Source organism: Delphinus delphis, chromosome 16 (genome assembly GCF_949987515.2).
Source record: "Delphinus delphis chromosome 16, mDelDel1.2, whole genome shotgun sequence".
NCBI classification, from domain to species: Eukaryota; Metazoa; Chordata; class Mammalia; order Artiodactyla; family Delphinidae; genus Delphinus; species Delphinus delphis.
Window position 1 is genome coordinate 80,156,343 of NC_082698.1, and position 12,346 is coordinate 80,168,688.

General features: G+C 43.0%; 1 protein-coding gene across 4 annotated transcripts in view; it reads right to left on the reverse strand.

The window, feature by feature from the left end:
• Positions 1 to 476: 476 nt before the first annotated feature.
• The window catches only part of MAP3K21 (mitogen-activated protein kinase kinase kinase 21), a 54,536-nt gene continuing 42,666 nt past the window's right edge, over positions 477 to 12,346 (reverse strand). Inside the window, exons 9-12 of one of the 4 annotated variants that reach the window (XM_060035055.1) lie at positions 8,845 to 9,630; positions 7,169 to 7,344; positions 2,832 to 2,926; positions 477 to 857 (exon numbers count right to left, since the gene is read on the reverse strand). In XM_060035055.1, coding sequence (XP_059891038.1) covers positions 2,864 to 2,926; positions 7,169 to 7,344; positions 8,845 to 9,630 — 1,025 coding nt within the window. In that variant the 3' untranslated portion in view covers positions 477 to 857; positions 2,832 to 2,863. Of the gene's footprint in view, positions 858 to 2,186; positions 2,927 to 4,404; positions 7,345 to 8,844; positions 9,631 to 12,346 lie in introns of those variants that run through there. The other 3 variants (XM_060035052.1, XM_060035051.1, XM_060035056.1) reach the window with 3 other exon arrangements.

Genomic DNA, 12,346 nt, shown 5'->3' on the forward strand with positions numbered 1-12,346 from the left:
ACTATAGTTTATGTTACTTTCTTTCAATTATCCTTTGATCAACCTGCTAACAATAACATTTATTGAAAAACCAACTATTTAACATTTAAGAAACATTTTTTCCTGTGGTCTAAATGCATTGACTGGACTCAGACTGGATTCAAATCCAGCAATTTACTTGATTTTTCTAAGGTTCAGTTTCTTTATCTGTAAAACGGGAATAATTCATCCGATTATTCTGTAACTAGTTATTGAACAACTACGGGTGACACAAATGCATTCATGGTGTTGCTACTTTTTTTTTAAAGCTTTCTATTTTTTAAAATTATTTATTTAAAAAAATATTTATTTATTTTTGGCTGCGTTGGGTCTTCGTTGCTGCGTGCGCGTGTGGAATCTTCCCGGACCGGGACGTGAACCCGTGTCCCCTGCATTGGCAGGTGGACTCTTAACCACTGCACCACCAGGGAATCCTCCATGATGCTGCTACTTTAAAGACTAGTCAGCGGACGTGTCCACCTCCCAGGTGCTGGTGCTGTTTACTAAGAAGAGGACTAGAGAAGAGCAAATTTAGGGAAGGAGATGAATCACGAGTTTTATTTGGACTGTGTTCAGGATGAAATCCCTCTTAAATATCCAAGAGGAGATGATAAGTAAGCAGCAGGATATGTACAAATGGAGCTCTAAGATTAGAACGGGGCTAGAGATGGAAAATGGAGAGTGATTTGCCTTGAAATGCATTTAGAGCCATGAGATAAACGACATGAATTTCGATGAGCCAACAGGAGAAAATGCTTCAGGAGTTAGTCAGCAGCTGTGCAAAATATTGAAGAGGTTCCATTATGGGATGGCTGCTTGAGGAGCTCTGAGGACCCACTCTGCAAGGAAACAAGCACAACTGCTGAAAGCTATCTTAAAATTTATTTTTCTTTTTAAGTCTCTGGAAATTGTCTTAAGGGCATACAGCAAATAACAAAATATTTGTTCAAAAAGAATACACTAGGGCTTCCCTGGTGGCGCAGTGGTTGAGAGTCCGCCTGCCGATGCAGGGGACACGGGTTCGTGCCCCGGTCTGGGAAGATCCCACATGCCGCGGAGCGGCTGGGCCCGTGAGCCATGGCCGCTGAGCCTGCGTGTCCGGAGCCTGTGCTCCACAACAGGAGAGGCCGCAACAGTGAGAGGCCCGCGTACTGGGAAAAAACAAAACAAAACACTAAATCTTGCTAAGAACAGTTGAACCTGGCATCTGAGCTATGACCTGCTCCCTCCCGCCTACTCTTCCACCCTGACCCGAGCTCAGCTTGACAGAAGCTCCGTTCCAATCAGGTTTGGCTAGAAACATAGGACTCCCCCCCCCTCCCCCCTGCCCCCCCATCAGCTCCCAATCAAGGGAAAAGCTATTTCACTGGCAGGCACAGGACAGCAGCATTTCTCATCCCCTCCAACTCTGTATTTAAGAGGCTAAATTCCTGGGAGTGTGTCTAAGAGGTCAAGGGCTCCCTTCTCCATCCAGCCACCCCACACAGGGTGGAGGCTCTCCACCAGTGAGAATGCTGCCTTCTTACATGCCCTCACACCGGTGCACCTGGAGAGCAGAGGTTCTATCTACCCTGCGAGAAGCAAGCCAAGGAGACTACAAGTTACCACTCCACCCAGGGCCCAGAGTATGGCCCAGATACACTGCCCAGAGCAAGACGCATTACACAAGAACAGAACTACCAAGCTTTCATCAAAGGAACTGACTTTATCTGAAACAGAGTGTGGGGAAGTTCAAGCCTAAGGGAACTCTCAAAAAACCCCAGCTCTTAATTAAGAGCAACAAGCGAAATCATAGTCTAGCTAGTCCACCAGATAGAATCAGGCGAAGAGCCAGCTAAAAAGAGCCCACCTGGGGTCAGAACAAGCCTTAAAGACGGCCCCCAAACTGCCCCTGCTTGAAATTAATTGGAATAGGCTGTGGAGGAATTTGTGTCCCAGGGAATAATAAAAAAAATAGAGTCATCAGCCAGCAATTATGGAAGCCTAACAGCTTGCTGTAATACCAAGTGAAGCCAGACAGCTTCACAGAGAGATCACAGGAAGAGACAGTCCAAGAGAGCTGTCCTAAAACTGTGTCATCCCAAGGTAGCTGCGTGCACGTCAAGGCTGCATCTTCTGAGGAGTGACACCAAAGGCTTCATACTGTGGGGGAAGAGATTTCACTGAAGTGGTCCAGCCAGATCACTAAACGAACAAGCAAACAACAACAAAAACAAGACCTGGAGAGAAGGTGAGGGGACTCGTGATACACAGTTGCCGCAATGTATTACCTAAAATGACCGCTTTTCAACAAAAAGTGAGACATACAAAGAGACAGGGAAGTGTGACCCATACACTGGGAGAAACGGAGGCAACAGAGATGGCCTGTGACAGGGTACGGATCTCAGATTTAATACCTTGAAAGCTGCCACTGTACCTCAGTTCAATGAACCAGAGAAAAATATGCTTGAAGGAGGAAGGTATGATGACAATGTCTGGTCAAAAAGAAAATGTCAATAAAGAGATAAAAGTTTTAAAAAAGAATGAAATGGAAATTATGGAGTTGAAAATACAATAACTAAAATGAAAAATGTCACTAGGGGGGCTTGACAGCAGATTGGAACTGAAGAAAGATAAGGGAACCTGAAGAGAAATCAATATAGCATATGTAATCTGAAAAAAAAAAAAGAGAGAAAAGAATGAATAAAAATGAACGGAGCCTCAGAGAAATGTGGGGCACTACTGAGTACACCAATATACGTGTAATGAGAGTCCCAGGAGAGAGGAAAAGCAGCAGAAAAAATACTTGAAGAAATAATGGCTGAAAAGCCTACCTTTGCTGGAAAACATCTACACATCCAAGAAATTAAACAAACTCCAAGTACGATATATGCAGAGATCCACACCAACACAGACCATGGTAAAAATGCTGAAAGGCAAAGAGGAAATCTGGTAAGTTCCAACAGAAACAAGTCACAAGCTAGTGACTCTGCAGGGAGCACTTCTCACCCAGCAGAGGTCCTGACTTCCTCCAGCTGCCTCCTCTGAACCCCCCAGGTTAGATCTGCTCTGCCAGCGCTACCAGAACAGCAACTACTTCACCTTTTATAACCCGCATTTCACGTGTAGTCAGGCTCGGCCACATAATTTGTAGGGCCCAGTGCAAAATAAAAATGAGGGGCCCCGGTCCAAAATTTCTTAAGGATTTCAAGACAGTGTTAGCAGAGCATTAAAATCAAGCTCAGGGACATCCTGAGTGTGAAGCCCAATCCGAACCCATGAAGCTGGCCACGCTTAGCTTCTCAATGTCTTTCTTACTAGATCTTAAGAGCCATGCAGCCAAGTACCCAGGTGGTGTCTCTCTTGCTCATCACTGAACTCCTTTAGTCTTTCCCAGTGGCTATCACAGTAGGCACTTAATGAGTCTGCAGCATATTCAACTTACTTATTTCTTGCTAAACAACAAGAACAACGAGTTTTTGCTCCACTGTATGTGGTACTTATTACATTGTTTCATTCACAAAAGCCTCATCTTTCACTGTGTTTTAGCATGTTGACCTTTTCAGAAGTAAACAGTACATACAGCTTAAGCCCAATTATTTTATATTTATATTGCAGTTCTTAAATAATTTCATCATATTTATAAACCCACTGAACAGAACACTGCTTTTTCTCTGAGTTGATCTGTTGGATATGCAGGTTCTAGTACCTCCTATTTCATTTCACAGTTACTGAGGAAGTATCCCGCCGTATCAGCCAGTTAGCTTCGTTTTTAAGTAAGTACTCAGCCGTTCCAGAATTTTGAACTTTTTGATGTGTAAAACACTATCTTAGCTTCGGATTCCATAGAAGCCTCCATCTTCTATGCTATATGTATGGTTACAACAGGTGTGAACAGGTAAATGGTGGTGCGTCTTTGGAACTTTATCGAACTTCTCTGTGCCCGTTTCACATCTGATGAAACAGGGATACTACTACCTACCTCACAAACTTCACTAAAGAGAATTATAGGAAGTGCCTTATATGGGCACCTAGGAGAGTCCTTAACACTCAGCAGATACACAACAGACGTTAAATTTTTCTCCCTCTTACACGATAGGGTGCTGCCTGGATCTGCACGAAATGCTACCATCTACTTTTCTAATTCACCGAAGTTTTTCTTGCTTACCAAGAATCACCAGATGTTAGGTGGGTTTTGAAATTCTTCTGATTTAAACATGCTAATAATCAACATGTCTCATTAATCACAGTGCTCTAGCATCAACTGAGATTTACTTCATACAGTAATTCACTCTGCGAAAAGGTGCGTTCTGAAAAGCTGGAGTTGCAAAATTCTCACGACGAAATGCAACGTTTCAACGTAACCAAACAACATTTTAAATAAAGTATTTCATTTAATCCCGTGGTTCATATCATGATCCTTCAGTTTAATGAATTTAGCAAGTTAATACCTGACTTACTAATAATCTTCATTAACACATTTTCCTTATTGAATACAAAATGAACCGTTACAAACTACAGCCACAGTCATCAGGAGATCAAAGCCACTGAGCAAGTAGACAAGCTATAAAAAAAACTTTATTAAAAAAATAGACAACATATGTAAACATCTTTTTCAGTCACAAAGCTTCATAATACAGCGTATCAGGCCCAGGCCTCAAATCTCTGCAGCGGGAGCACCTTAACTGTTGACTAATAGTAATCAGCTTAATTTATCTTTCAGTGAGCTATTAAGTCTATGTGAAAATAAATAACCAGATTCCGCTAAGTATACCTATACACATAGAAAATCGCAAATGTACAACAGATCTCAGCAAAAAATAACTATCTGCAGTAACATGTGAGATCGAGTCCTTATATGACAATTATCTTTTTAATGTAACTTCATTTCTAAAGTCATCATAATGTGGAGTTGACTAAAATAAAGCTAAACAGGAACAGAGTAGAGGGACCACACAGACGGACATCCATCACTCCCCTACCCTCACACAGAGTGCCACACACCCACACACACACACACGATGTTTTGGTAGAAGCAAAACTGAAAACACAGTTTCTATATTTCGTGTTTCATGTATTACCGTAGGCGTGTATTTCGTTTACTTTTACCTGGAAGTTATATGCCCTCATATGACTGAGTATGAAGTAGCCAACCACAGTTTCAAATGTGATACGATTTTGAGGAAACCAAATCTCTGTTATGTAATTCAACGACCACCCAAAAGTGAAGCCAAATCATAGAATGGACCGTAACACCACAGAATGTAATTAAGGACCTGAGATTGTGCTTCAAGAATTTCCTTAAGGCAAAATGCGCTTATATTAAAATAATCCTGTCATGCCCTGTTCATCACTTGCAGTGGCATACTTGTTAGATGACTAAGAGCTTCTAAAGTGGCCAAATAATATAATTTTCCTCCTTTTTTTTTTTCCTACTATAGGTAGATACTTTATCACACCGGATTAAATCACTGACCTTCCAGTTATTCAGTAAACCTTAATAAGCAAGGTAAAATTTTAAACGAAATATCAAGTAATGTTTGCAATTACAGTTTTTTACTGTAGGGAAAATTTAAAATGCTTATTGTGTGTCATCTGAATAACCATATTCTAGGGAGAGAAGCATAATAGATTTAACAAAAGAACCCAGGCAAGTTTACCAAGCTCCTGGATAGCCATTTCAGTAGCTTAATAACTCAGTAGTTTATTTGTATCGTAACTCTATGATTTATAAAAGTGACTCATAAAATAATTTAAAATCAACCTGATCTGCTATCCAAAGATTAGCTGTATAAACCCACATCTGAAAATAACTTAATTTCTCCATTCTATCACATCAGCTTGTCCCACCCAACAGATATCTAACATGTATCTACAATTAAGTGAATAACTACTATTCTAAAACACTTAAATTCTAACCGTACTGCTGTTTCTTGACTTTGCAGTGTTTCTAACTGTATTTGAGATTATTAGGATGATTATGCATTTAAACAGAGAAAAATAATATTAAATGACATGAATTTTCTTCGGCACGTAACGCACGCATCGATTGATTTTTAAAAACTCTACGACAAAAGGAAACGCTTTATGCTTCTGGATACCAAATCAATGGCTACTGATGAAGGAAGAAGGAAGATCCTTTCTACAGGGAGAACACACAGGTTAGCACCTCTCAACTGTATACAGTATGGTCGGAGTCAAATGTCAATGACTGGCTTTTTGAAAAATCTACTTTGGAGTTCTAATGGATAAAATTTTTAGAAGTTACATTCATTAAAACTTTTACGAGTTACATTCAGTAAAATTTTCTCAAAGAGAGAAACAGTGCATATTTTAGGTGAGATCTGGACATACTTATGCATTGTAAGCCTACTGCCGAGTTGGTTAGATAGTTCACATAGGACTCTCCACCTGTTCTAGTCATCAAATTTTTTTTACATAAACATCTTTACTTGCTAACATCACATTACTCTTGGCTTCTTGTTGCACAAATAACAAAAAAAAAAAAAAGGAAAGAAATGGAAGAAGGTAAAGGAAAATAGAAAACAAAAGGAAGGAAACAGGAAGGAAGGAAACAAAAATGGTGCACTCATTACAATTTCTGTGTGTACTAATAGACAAGGATATAAATGGGAGCGAACAAAGCATTTAAAATTGTGCTTAAACACAGATGTACACGGTTGCACATTTGTTTTACACGTGTGTAGTGTTTCAAGTTGCTAGGTAAGAATCCAGTGGAATAACAATACAGTCAGCCAACCGCAATCACATATATTTTTGGAGAAGTTAGACATCCATTACTAGTTTAGTAACATGGCCACAGCTTTGAAAACACAGCAGCATAAAACAATTCAAAGGTAGACACACTGTTTTCATTTGTTCACCTTAAAAAAAAAAATGCTTGAACAATATAAGGCACTTAAGACAGAAATTCTTTCTCCAGTTCGTACAGGGATGGTCGGCTCATTCTGCTTCTTAGCCTGCACAGAGGCACCGTGCAGTCCCTGCTCTGGCCTTCCACGTCGGCATCCAGTAAGGAAGGCACGTGGGGCTTAGTTCTCTCCTTGGCACCGAGGGGACAGTCAGGGGCTGGTTCTGGACCGCCCACCACAGGGCAGGCCTGTGCGGGCTGAGACTCTGTTCTCTGCGGGAAGGCCTTCGGGGCACCTACCTGGCTTCTTAGGTGGGGAGGACGGGGCAGAGGCACCATATGGACAGCTCTCTGTTTTTCGGGCGGGACCTCACTTGGCAGGTCACTATGGGGTCCAGGCGGCGAGGGGGACGTCCCCCAAACCCACTCAGGGGGCAGCTGAGAGGCTCCGGGGGCTGAGATGAGAGCTGCACCAGCTGGTTGAAGAGGCAAAGACAGTGTGTGATTAGAAGGACAGTGATGTCGAAATCAATGGATAGCAAGGAAAATAACCAGGATGACTTCCCTTAGGTGACCACCTTAAAGTGAGCTTTCACAAAAGAACCTGAACACAAACCTTACCTTTAAAATTGTTAGGAGAGAATGTTTGTTTTTATGGAAAAGTACTACAAGGTTGGAAAGACTGCTTGAACCCATGGAAACGACACCTATAAAGAGCTAAGTCATCATCATACACTTAGGACAATGATTATTAGAAGTGTTTTATTAACAGGATAGACTTCACAATGGGTTAGACTGGACTAAAGTTAAGACTTAAAAATGACGGTGAATATGACTGAATTCACTCTCAGATGATGATTTGAAAAAATGAATGAAAATAAGAAAGCAGATACAGTTTTACATGTTACAGCCTCCCTTTTTTGTTCTGAAGAACTGACTTACTACCACTGTAGCAAGTAATCATTGGCTTCAAACTAAGAAAAAAAGAATGTTTTTTTATGGGATTCTTGTGCTAGGGTTTCACCGTGTGCAATTATAAATTACTAATACTTTATTGCATCATAAAAGAGCAATAAACCAAATTATCTAAAGACAATGAACAATAATATGAAAAAAAATCTTGTCTAGGCGTAGCACTTAAAGAGATAAACGAAAAGATGACGCAAATGAAAGCAGTTTCAGTTTTAATATACTTTATAACCGATCCTAGCATAACATTTTACAAACTAAAAAGCATTTTTCATATACATTATCTCACTTAATCCTCATGATCTATATCTGAGGTAGTTGTAATTATCTTTATATACAAAAGGAATACTAGTCATTCCCCACACAGCACCTACTGTCCATTCGACTTTTACACCCCCTAAACTCAATCTCAACATAAACCTGGGCAGCAAAGCCAGGTGACACTGTGTCAAACGACTAGTTTTACTGTCAACTCTCCCACTAATTATTTGGTTCAGATTTTGACAAATGACTCTCCTTCCTACCACAAGGGGCTTGGGGCAGTTATTCTCCATGTGCTTTTTCTGTTTTTGTTTTTTTTTTGCGGTACGCGGGCCTCTCACTGCTGTGGCCTCTCCTGTTGCGGAGCACAGGCTCCGGACGCGCAGCCTCAGCGGCCACGGCTCACGGGCCCAGCCGCTCCGCAGCACGTGGGATCTTCCCGGACCGGGGCACAAACCTGCGTCCCCTGCACCGGCAGGAGGACTGTCAACCACTGCGCCACCAGGGAAGCCCCTCTTTCTGTTTTAATATGCTGTTATGTATTTAAGTTACTGAAACTTAATTATACTCCTCCAAGGATCCAAATGATAAAGTCAAACAAAAGAGCAGGGTAAAATTCAAAGATTTATGTGAAAACAAATCTGTAAATGTAATCGCTTGGAGAAGATAAAATCAGAGAGCCATACAATTTTACAGTCTATCCTCTACAGTGGTGTTTGGTACTTTCACCCACGAATGCAGCCTACCTGGGGTCTGAGAAGCACATCCATCAGACATGGTCCGTCGGTGACGTGCTGCTCTTTCTTTTGAAGAAGCAGCGTAAGATGCGTCCGCACGTGCTGGAACTGTGAAGGGAGGAGACAGGTTTCCCCACACACCACGATGGGTCTCCAGTCCTGGCACGGGGGTTGACTCCTGATCCCTCCTTCCAAAGGCAGGGCAAGGATCCGGAATGGGCACCTTGGGGTCACAAGGGACGTGTGTGCTGCTCTCGAAGGAATCTTCGCCATCAGTCTGCAGCAGGCACTTGGTGGAGAGAGAAGGCATGGACAGGAGGTTCGCGGTGCTGGACGGAGGGGGCGGGGATGGGCTGCTGGTGCCCTCGCCTGCGGCTGGCAGCCTAGTGGCAGCGCTGGCACTGCTCCGGGACTTAGGCGCCCGCTGGAAGATGCCCTCGCGTTTCTTCCTTTCTTCCTTGGGCAACGGGTCTTCAGCAGCCTGTGCTTTCGCGAGCTCTCTGATGTCCAGGCCCAGAGCCACCGACGCCAGCAGCACGGTGCAGCCATACAGAGCAGACTCCGTCTTCTTCCTCTGGGGGGATCTGCTCAGACTGTTCGGAGGGGTCCCCTGAGGAATGCTGGTGGCAGGGCTCACCGGGGTTCTCTCCTCCCAGCTTTCGGGTTCCACCAGATTCTCTCTCTGGCCATCTTTCCAAAGGGGGAGATCGATGTAGGCTTGGCTCGGTGATTTTATCTGCTTTGGTTTTCTGTGTTCCAATCCGTCTGGGGCAAGTTGTGGCTCTTCACATGCCCCTACGGAGAAGTACAGATACACACAGGCTAGGACCATTTTACCGTAAAAACCATGCAAGCTATACTGTAAAACGAGGCTGAAATCTAATAAATACATATTCTAAATCAAAACACATGGAGTCCTTTGCAGTTCAGCAAATGGTTCGTCCAGGAGGACCCTAAGGAAGGGGCGTCCAGGGTGCAATGACTCAGCTCCCTGCACAGGAACAGGCGAGCAAGTCCTCTGCTGTTTCCTGTCCTTCAGGAAGTGGATCTTCACTGGCATAGAAAACAGAAACTTCTATAGAAACAAAGTCATCAAGATACAGAAATGCACACGCACAGACAGCAGCAGGAGGACATGTCAGACAAAAGGTGCCCTTGCGCGTGACCTAGATAACTGGGCCACGCCCTGTTGCTACAGGAACCATCCTGCGTAGAGCAGTGAATTCTTGGCACACTTCAGACTATGGTGGTGCCCAGCAGCCTGTTTCAAGAAGCTGCCATTAAAGTGTAGGAGCCCCGCATCAGGAGAAGATTCTCCAGAGGTCAGAGCCCCAAAGGGTAACATATTCTGCTACTGGAGAGGAAGCTGTAATTCTTATCACTTAGGGCTTAACCATGAACGACTGAAACGACAAACTCCCTCTTCTGGTGTCCAGAGCATCCCCGACAGAGACACCCGTGATTTCTGCAGCCTTGTGTCCACTGCACCTAAAATGTGCTCGGTTCGCTAGACCAGCCGGATGCCAGCTTTTCTCCCAACAAGCCCGTGCTCTTCCCAGCTTTTCTCCCTTCAAGCCCAGTATCTTCCTCTGCTATCTTTCTCCCCGTGTCCTCCTCCCACTGTCCCATTTCCCTCAGACAATTCTATCTCAAAATCCTGCCTGGCCCTAAGATGGCCTGACACTGCCCTTCTTCCCACATGTGATCTTGGCTTCCGCTGAAGCCTCTCTGGTGTCGTTCGGTTTCCTCCGTTTTCTACTTTCAGGTCACAGCGGCTGTGAGCATCCCTGCAGGTTTCATCTTGTGAGGGGTCTTCCCCAAGTAGTGCCTTCATCAAGTAGGCACGAACCGCGCTTTGATGGGTTGAATGCACGGTACATGTAACGAATAACAAATTATTAAGCCATCATTTTTTTAAAAAAGAGGGTAAATGCTGTTGGCAAGTAAAAGCCATAGGTTTCGAAGCATCCTGAGCACTTCCTTTCCCACACTTTCCTCCTGAGCGGTCATGAATCTACACGGATCCATCACCATCCTTCCCAGTCTTTCTACGACTGATGGCATGATTTGCAGCCCCCAAACCAAGGTGAATATCATCAATATCTACATCAGATCCAACTGTCCTTTTAGGATTCTCTTAGGCATTCAGGAGATACTGAAGACTTGCTATGCACCAGGCCCTGGGAGTAGAGTGGTGAACAAACCAGATAAAACCTTTGCCTTCGAGGGGCTGACATTCTAATTTGGGGTGACAGAGAACACACACATTACTGGTGCCCATGCAGACCAATATGGATTTCAGGGAAGAGCGATGCATAAGTAAAACTGGGAACTAAGACACAGGGATGGGGTGAGGCACCACTGCAGCTAAGGCGGTCGGGGAGGTTTTCAGGAAACGCTTGGGCTGAGACAGAAACACTTAGAAGGATGAGGCCCCAGAGATGGAAGGTGGGAGGGGGACCGTCAAGCAGGACAGCCTGTGTAAACCTTTTGCTCAGTGGCCCTTCCAATGAACTACAGGGTTAACTTAATGGAGACCCAGCTGAGTCAGCCAAATACATCCTTTTATTTCCTCCAACTGTCCTGTGGAAGAGTTATTCATAGGATCCAAATACTCTTAAGAAAGAATAAAAAAAATTCAGGGAAAAAAAGCAAGAAGACTTTTTTCCAACAGTCACAAATAATGAAACTTGTACTATAGAATTAACAGTTTTATTACTATTAATTGTTCTTCATTAGTCCTCAAACACCATCTGATGATGAATCGTAGTGTATAATGAGAGACCCTCATGCCTTTATAGGCGAGAAAGAGTCAGAATACAGTAATGAATGTGACATCAGAAAGCATCTACCCAGGGATTACACAGCACCTGCCTTGTGTCTACCTGAAAGTACTTATGGAGATATTTACGCTGAAACCACACGCTTGTGATGAACACAGAAGAAGAAAACTAAACATGGGCAGTAGGTGATAAGGTGCTTGTAAAACTGAGCATAGTACCGATCATAAGTTCAAGAAGTTTATACCGTGTTTTGCTAAGACATCTCTAATTTGACCACAGTACCAAAGGGCTGCCTTAAATTGTCAAGGATAAAGACCAATTTGCTTTTCTTCAGAGTTACCCATCATTGAAAATTTCCAGCAACTTCCAAATCTCTTCAACCTTTTAATATCTGAATATTGAATAGGAATACTGAACACTGAAAGCGATGATGGTTCGTTTAAACTAGAGATTCCAGTGTAATACTCTCCAGCAGTAGTCTCCCACAACTAACCCGCCTGACAATATTTCATCAGGTCGTGGGGTGGGAATATAATCTCAGCAGAATTTCAGGGCGCCTACATTTTCATATTTACTATTTCCTATACTACAGTAATTTGGTTCTATATAATAAATTATACTAATTTTTCTGGTGAAGAATAAGAGTTACAAATTCCTAAGAAACAATGTGGAGCCTAATTACTTTCCGCCACGAAGACTGACAGGACAGAAGATAACTTTTGAGCTTA